This window comes from Lichenostomus cassidix, chromosome 10 (genome assembly GCF_008360975.1).
Source record: "Lichenostomus cassidix isolate B80296 chromosome 10, HeHo_3.0, whole genome shotgun sequence".
NCBI lineage: Eukaryota > Metazoa > Chordata > Aves > Passeriformes > Meliphagidae > Lichenostomus > Lichenostomus cassidix.
Window position 1 is genome coordinate 12,598,834 of NC_139491.1, and position 9,021 is coordinate 12,607,854.

General features: G+C 35.9%; 1 protein-coding gene across 4 annotated transcripts in view; it reads left to right on the plus strand.

The window, feature by feature from the left end:
• Positions 1–8,134, plus strand: part of UNC13C (unc-13 homolog C) — a 138,591-nt gene extending 130,457 nt beyond the window's left edge. For all 4 annotated transcript variants that reach the window (XM_085070669.1, XM_085070670.1, XM_085070671.1 and 1 more), the window contains 3 exons: positions 4,916–5,008; positions 5,737–5,896; positions 6,729–8,134. In XM_085070669.1, coding sequence (XP_084926795.1) covers positions 4,916–5,008; positions 5,737–5,896; positions 6,729–7,014 — 539 coding nt within the window. In that variant the 3' untranslated portion in view covers positions 7,015–8,134. The remainder of the gene's footprint in view (positions 1–4,915; positions 5,009–5,736; positions 5,897–6,728) is intronic.
• The last annotated feature ends 887 nt before the right edge of the window (positions 8,135–9,021 follow it).

Consider the following 9,021-nt stretch of genomic DNA (forward strand, 5'->3'; position numbering starts at 1 on the left):
CAGCAGCTGCAGCTCTGGGGGTCACAAGGAGCTGAGCAATTGCAGCCCTCAGTGTGAGGAGCACAGCTTTCCCCAGGCAGAGAAGAAGGGAAAGCCTTAGCTGGGAATTCCACTCAAACCAGTACTTCCTACTCACACTTCAACATTCTGCTTTTATGTTATGCTCTCTGAGTGCCTCATATACCTGCCTGACACCACAAAAATTCCAATAGGAGAAAATATACTTTGGTAGTGTGGCTTTGTACAATTGTGGAGAGGCTTACAGATGCTGCCAAATCTCCTGTCAATCTTAATTCCATCACACCAAGTGATCCTTTAGACAAACGATTTACATTTTCTAGTCAAATTCAAACCTGCTAAATCTTTTCAAATCTTTTTATGACAGCATGGTGAATAAACGGTTTCTGAAGTCAGCCTTCAAGTACCTGAACTGGGTTCTCAGAATCCCCTAAAACAAACAATTATCAACCTTATATAGCAACTTGTTGAAGCAAAGCACATGTTGTAGTCAGTGTAGTTATCATGATAAAAATCAGTTTTTTCTCCTGCTTTTTCTCTAACACACATGCAGAAGAGAACATCGAGCTTGCTACATCCATCTCTTAGAAATTCAGCTTTAACTTATCTTTGGATTAAATTAAAATGTTTAAAAAAGCACTCAAAGTTTTCCTCCAAATCAGACTCTCAGGATCCTGTGAAAAATAACTCTATGAGTCACCCTGATACTTTATCTGCTAATAAATTAGCAGCTGAATATCAGACAAATATATATATTTTATTGGCATCATCAATCAAAAGATGACAGATGCTTGTCTGTATTAAAGTGCTGATTTCATAGCTTGTGTAACTCCTAGAACATTGGAAACTATGAAATCTTGAATATTTGTTTAATTTTTTCATTCTTATGTCCTATTTAGAAAATAAAGCCAAAGGACAGGTCCAGTACTTAAATGAGCAGCTTTATGCTGAAAAAGCCAGTGAGGCAAATAGGATAGGTCAGGCTTACCACAGGCAACAGTGCCAGCTCAGCTGGTCTCATGGCCTGGCTCCCAGTGTTCAGTGAGCTTTCTAAGTCTTGGGTAATAAAATCATGTTATGCATGAGTATTAGTTTGCAGTTAGTTGATTTTCTTTTGAACTGGGTTTCTGATCTTCAGAGAGGTAAAGAAGATCTTGAAATCCTGAACCCTTAGAGGCAGAGTAAAGGAAAAAAGAGAGAGAGAAACATATATGTAAACCTCCACAGATCTAGAAACTTTTGATACAGTCATACAAATTTCAGTCTTGCTTCTTGTCTTTGGCTACTTTGGGGCAAAAATACTGCAAGTTACCACATTCTTAAATTTCATGCTAGCTCATTTTCTGTGAATTCCATTTATTTCTGCTGGGCTCTTTTTTGATGCAAACCTAGAAGTTAATTTCCAAAGCCCTCCTCATTTGAAAACCTGTTGCTGCTACAAGTTTAAGCAAGACAAAGGAATCCCTCCACAGTAACATACATTTGTGCACAATCACAGACTGATTCAGTGGGAGTCTCTTGCATTTAGCAGGAATATTATCCTAAAAAAATATAGGAAGCCACTGTTTTGTTTTTACAAAATATACATGACTTATTTTACAATTTGCGTATTCTGCTGTTTTCTCTGTCAGAGTGCACAAGTTCACCTTTTCCAGAGGCACCTATTAAGGAATAGGAGGTAGGGGAGTTTCTCTGTGCAAATGTAGTGATTATGACTATCATGGCTAAAAAACGTTTGACTTGGTCCTTAGTCCAAAATGTCTGTCTTCTGTCAAAATCATTAGTGTTATAACAGCTGTCAAATTGATAACATTCCAGCTGCTAAATAAGGAAGAATAAAAGCCTGACTTCTAGGTCTTTCTGGTCCCTGAGGCGAAAGCACCTTTGGCCAGAGGAGATATTTTTTCTCCTTTACAGTTTGCTTGCTGCAAAAGAATGATTGTGCTTTAAATGCATGTGATTGCTTTAAGACCCACCAGTAAGAGGATGCTGTATTTTGCATCATATAAATATACTAACAAATAAAATGTAAAGCAGATATTAGAGGGCAAGCAGTAATGTTAAACATCCATAAGGTTTTCAAACATAAGGCAGAATCATTTATAAGTTTGTGAACCTTCGAATTAGTTACATTACAGTACTAAAGAAAGAAAAGTGCAATCATCCTCTGCAGTGCACAGATAGATATTTATTGTCAGCTAAATTGGCTTATTAAATGTAGTAGGATAAATGGACCTTTCTGTAGTGCAATCAGAATCACTAATTCCTGCTGTGACTGTGCAAAAAGTGGTAGCAAAAAAGAAAACAAAACAGCAGAAATAGATCAGATTTTAAAATGAAGTACCATAGTTCTGGAATGTCAACAAGAGATGCTATAAGCAAATACTAAATGTCCTAGAATTGTATCTCTAGTTTGTTCAGCAGGTCAGAGAGAAAGATAGATGGGGTGATCACTAAAAGAAACCAACTTATATTCTAGACTCCACTAGAAATTGTCTCTGTTGGCTGAGATGTTTTGCAAAGGAGATTTTCTCAGCAATACTGAATGTAGGGTCATTTTAATGTCAACTGCTTTCAGTATAAAACTGGGTGATGTTTGTCGCAGATTTCTTTATAACCATATCAAGCAGCACTGTACCTACAAACCTAATCCCACTATATCCTTGCAGTACTGCTTGGAGCACTGTTGTAAATTATGGGCTACTAGGAAAAGGAAAGAGATACCAATTAGGAGACCTTTGCAAGAATATATTTTGCATAAATTAATAAAAAAGTTGGAGAAACAGATCAAGTCTAATCTTACAGGTTCACAGATTTTTGTCTTGGTGAAGTCCTACCAGTCATTATTGGAGGTTAACATGGCACTCTCCACTATTACCATCACCCTCAGGCTGCTCTCAAGGCTATCTAATGAAAATGCTAATTGTCTTCTTTTAAAATATTCCTGGGGGTTTGGTTGGGGTTTTTTTAAGCTAGAGGCTAAAACAAGTAGTTGATATTTTCAGTGATATTCAGGATCAGTTTAACTCATCTTCCACTGCAGTCGGGGTGATTTATTAGTTGTGACTGGAAGAGATTTCAAGAACAACTCATTCTCTCTCTCAGTACATTCAGTTTATCCTGCCCATGCAGTGTCCCTAAGATTCAGGTGTTGAAAATTCCTGGTTCTCTTCTCCTGTCTAGCTTGGCATTGAAAACTTTTTAGTCAGAACACAGTTATAGTATGTTCAACTCAAACTTAAGAGCTGAAGGAAGGCTATAGATGGAATCAAAAGCATCATTCATAAGGAGGCTTATAGCCACAGAAAGTACCTGTGTTGAGGCTGAATTCCCTGTATTGTGGAACAGCTTGAAAAGGTGGTATTTCACAATATGAAAGAACGAGACAAATTAATGCTCTAGGACCTCCAGTGTCTACTCTCTTTGATTTACTTTACAGTATCACAAAGCCAATGAGAATACCCTATATATAAAAATATATTATATATAGTATTGGAGTTCTACCCTGGGCAAGCCACTTTCTGAATTATAGGCACTGTCTGCATTTAATCCAAGTAATCCACATAAATATAAGGGAAGCCTTTGCGCCCAAGTCAGCACCTTGGGTTAAATGTAACTCCATTAAAAACCTGCTACTCACTGATACATGGCCTAATGACACCGTGTTTGCAAGAGAAAAGAAAATCAGCTTTAACTTCATGACCTTGATCAAAAGAGAATTTCCCTTCCTTTTCCAAGTAAAAGCTGATTTTACTAAAGTCAGATGATACTTTGGTCTATGCTTATAAATACAGCCATTCTATTATTCTTATTATTTAGCTTTTCTGGTTCATTTTTTTTCCTACCTTTTTATACAACTTGTTTTAAGAAATAACGTATTATTCATCGTGAGCAAGACATAGAATAATTCACCAGCTTAGAAATTCCATAAAGCACAGCTTTAAATAATTATCCAAATACAGGAAGCTTAATTACTGACACCAAAACTAAGTAACAATGTCTAATAAATTGTTTATTTACATGTCAGTAGTGGTCCCAACCTCTGATGGATACTAAAATACATCTAACAGCAAAATTTGTAGAGGTACCCTGCAATTCAGAAGTAGCAGCTATAAATACAGTAAGATATTGACACTTTGCATTTTTGCTAACACACTGCTGACTGTATTTCAAAACAAGTTTCACAATAATTCCAAGCCAAAGGGGTAGCAATTCACTTCAGTACGTGGTTCACAGAGATTACACTGGGGAGCAAGTGCAGTTCACAGAATTCAGGATTCACAGTCATCCAAGCAGAGAGCAAGTAAACATATCAGTTTTGTTTACATTGTATTGTTATAATCTGATATACTGAGAAACTTTTCAATACATACAGAGAGTCTTTTTAAAGAATCACTCTTTGCAAATTGATTTACAACCTCCACTGGTAATTTAAAAGCAAAAGCTTTAAAAATCACATTCCTGGTTCCTCTGCCATCCCCCAACCTTCTTTTTTTTTAATCCTTCTCTGTCTGTGCTAGTGCAGAACTTCAGAGTTTGATGAAACAAAACCTTCACACTTCACAATAAGATTTTTGGGGTGTACATGCAAACAGAGTTTGACAAAACCACCAACTTTTGCATTTCAGGATATGAAACACACCTAAGGACAGCCAGAATGGAAAGTCCAGATGAATGGGATTTTTTGTTTCGCTGAGGCACTTTGCATAGATATTTGCAATTGCCTGGTACTTTTGTTGCAAAATCATTTATGAATCTGTAACTGATTGCGACTTTAATGTGAAACACATCAGAAATTTCTAAGTGTTTCTGACAGAAAATACCACTCACTTTTCACTTTCTATTTCTCTTGATGCATTGAGAAGCCAAGGGTGCTAACCAATAATTCTTTTTTCAGGTCAAACTGCTAATAATTCAGTGGGTGAGATATCTGTACAGGTGGACCTCTCTACCCATCCTGGAACTGGTGAGCACAAAGTCACTGTCAAAGGTAAGTTTCAAAGAGCCAGCTTTAAAAAGAAAGCAGCAAAGGACCAAACCTACAAGCACCACATCCTAGACTAAAACATACCAATAAATAAAGTAACAAATATTAAGTATTACAGTAGTTATGAAGCTATGAGTACACTTCAGGTGATTAGGAGTGTACTTTTTCCTTGCTCAACATCAGCAGAAGTTCAGATTACACAGGAAAGTACTGTCTATGCTTCTCTGTGTAGATAATTTAAAGTTATTATATTAAGTTATGGAGCTATAAACTAAAATGTGTCAAATTATGCTTCAATTGCTTGTATACAATTCAATTTTTAAAAAGCTACAGCAAAGCTGGGTGGTGAATGACTGCACCAAGTCTTAAGAAGTTGCATTTTTAACAAAATGCCTTTGTTCTGCACAACCTGAATTTCAGAAACACAGGATCTTTCAGATTAGTATAAGCTGATTTTTTTAATTACAGTGAAGGTAGCAGGCAAAAATAAGCTATAAATGTAAAGGATTTGTAAAACATGTTTATATTTGATACTTTTGAACCCAGAAGTAATCAGACATCTTTACTTGGCAGGGAAGGGGCAAAGCTCTTCCTAGGCTTACCAGGTAGTGAGATCCTATAGGAGAGCTCTCAGGTCGCCTTTTACTGCCTATACTAAATCATAAAGGGTAATTAATTGGAACTCTTCCAACAGAATTTTATTTAACCTTATTTCTTTTATCTCTTTGCAGTTGTAGCAATCAATAACCTGAACTGGCAAACAACAGCTATGTTCCGGCCCTTTGTGGAAGTTTGCATGTTAGGTCCTAAACTAAGTGACAAGAAGAGAAAGCATGGAACCAAGACAAAGAGCAACACCTGGTCACCAAAATACAATGAAACTTTCCAATTGTAAGTCATTTATGTCTAGAAATTGCCTCTTTTTTGACAATTTTCTTAAAATATTTTTGCCATTAAACCATTAATAACAAAAAAAGCCATCCTAAGACTGCTGTACATAGATACAGACAGCATTTCAAAATTATTTACTAATTTGTAACTTTGTTTAATAGGAAGATGAATAGCAGTTAATGGCTTCCAGTCTTCAAAAACCTAGTTAAAATGTACAATTCATTTCCCAACAGAGGAATAGCTATTAATATCTGTAGGAATCTATTGGCCTAGGTAGTTATTTGTACTGAAGCATTAACTATTATTTCTAGATATCTTCTAGGGCCTTCATGACTGTAGAGATATCTAAATGTGTAGAGAGTTTTAAATTTAGTACTTCTCCTCCCTTTTCTGAGACCAATTTACTTTTCTCCCCTTACCCTCCAACCCTGACTTGAAATGAGTTCACTGTCTCTGTCTCACCACAAAGCTGCTTTTGATGCCTGCTGCCAGGGATTTTCCTTATTTTTTGAAGTTGACTTCAAGTCATGGTGCTGACAGTAGGGGAGTTAGTTGAACGTTTTATGTACTTTCTAGGGAAAGGTAACTGCCTATTTCAGCTATTGAGGAAAGTCTGTTTCTGTTCAGGCTGATGAGAACAGAGGCTCCTCAGCAGGAGCATCTGGAGGGTTAACTGTCTAGAAAGTTTAAAACTGAATACTCTGTTGCCACAAAACGGAACTTTAACTACCACTCTCACTTTAATTTTTCCAAGATTTCTAGAGTGAATTAATTCCTTGGGGGAATTAAACTGAACCTCCTTGTTCTAAATTCATATTGTTAATCCACACAGCCTGCTGAGTAACGAAGATAAGCCAGGAGCCTACGAACTTCACCTCTCAGTGAAAGATTACTGCTTTGCCCGGGAAGATCGCATTATCGGGATGACAGTGATCCAGCTGCAGAGCATCGCCGAGAGAGGCAGCTGTGCCTCCTGGTACCCCCTGCTGAGGAACATCTCTGTCGACGAGACTGGCTTAACCATCCTTAGAATACTTTCTCAGAGGAACAACGATGAAGTTGCTAAAGAATTTGTAAGACTTAAAACAGAAACAAGATCTGCTGAAGAAACAACCTAAAATACCCAAGTAATGCAAGATTGTCACCGCCGAGAACATAAATACAACGCTGTTGTCTGACTAGTGCATGCATGTGCAAATCTGTGGGAATGTTTAACTATGTTTCAGTGTTTGCCAGTACTTATGTACTATATTTGCAAGGTATGTCAAGGAGCTGTATATCTTTTATACATATTTTGGTCTTTGGTAAAGTAATTGTTCCAATGAAGTGCCAAAACTAAGATTAAGAGTAAATGTTTCATCATATCTTTTTAAATGTTGATTTCACCTCATCACAATTCCATTATTTTTTAACATTTATTAATAAATAAGTAGCTTTTTTAATTGATAATAGGTTATCTCTGTTAAACTGTGTTGCTTATTCTAAATTAAGTTACATCCCTTAATTCTTATTTTAAAAATGAGGTGGTACCTAGGTTTCTTCAAACTCTCATGTTATGCAAGCCTCATTTTAGGTGTCTTACTGATGACTTTTTCTATCATTACTACAGATGCAGTTACTTATAGAAAGTGTTTGTAATTTTATAATTACCAATATAAAGTAATGATTTTTGCATAAAAACTGAAAAAGGATGGAAATATTTTATGCTAATCTCTTTTTCCAACCTTTCATAAATATCACTGTGAAGAAATGCTGTTAAAGCAGGTTCTCAAGAAGCTGTGCTTATCAGAGTTTGTTACTGATGTTTGATATCTTGAGATAACTTTGTTCTTCAAAACTGCCACGGTAATATCATATTTGTATTAAAAGAGTAAGTCAGTATCTGTAGAAACAGGTTGCTGGACAGTACAGTATATGTGCTTTTAAAAAGTGATTTTTTAAATGATATGGTACTGTACAAGGGGTAGTAGTTTGGAATCTGTAATGCCAGTTTGTGGGTTGTTTCTAGAAATTGTTTATGAGAAGAAAAGATGCTGTTAGCATTTTCACTCAGAGTTATTAACGTTGCTTTACATACTTAGCTGTAACATCAGTTAAGTGCTTTATTTCTTTAATTTTTTTTAGAAAAGTTCAACAGTTTGTACTTATGCAACATTACTATGTATTGCACTAAAGCAAACTCTGTGTCCTGTAAATATATTTAGTGAGGAATTGTAAAATAAAGTATGCAGAAACTGCTTTCTAGTTTTGTCATTTGATATTATTTATGTAACTATTGGTTTTATGTGCATGCAAAGCCTATGGAGTGGGCTTACTATATAGCTTTATAATATATTAAAGTATGATTTGCACTGTCTGACATCTGGCTGTTTTGTAAGTGTAAGACTTGATATGTCAGAGTCATAGAAAAAGCAATAAATTAGGTAGGTATATACACACACACATCAAAAAACCAATGTGTAATGCAACATGTTTGTCATTGATTTTGGTTACAAGTGTTTCTGATTACACAGGTTGGAGTTTTCAGCTTTGCTTAGGGAAAAAATAACTGAGGGAAGGGGGGATGTAGTTTGTATATTGATGTCAGCCTTCTGAAAATGGAACCCAGGGCTCCATGCAGGTAAAGCAGATCCTTTCCAGGATACCCTTTTGTGAGATGATTTGGAAGATATTTTTAAGGTCTTTCAACATCCTCAAACTTCTTGCTTGAATACTAAAAAGTGGATTTGTCGTAAGTACATTTAGAGGAGTTCTACACAACCTCTAAAGAGTTAAGAACACTCAGCTAAAATCAGATTCCAAATTGTATTTCCACAAGGTGTAGCCCAAAGTCTCAACAGTACACACAGACTGTTTACAGTTAACAAGGTTTGATGTAAGAAAACATCAGCAGACTCAGTTTCAAATAAAAAAGGGGAATAATCAAGAGATGAGTAATTCCTGCTACAGAATGCTATTGTGAAAAAAATGCAAAAAGAATTCCACAATCTATTTGTGGCTCTGTGAATTAAACCAGAAAGGTTGGAGTAAACAGCTTCTGTTTTTTAACCTGGAGCACTTTCATCATATTTTTCTGTGGCTGTTTATTCTACTGTAAAATGGCACACATTTTAGTGCATAATGTA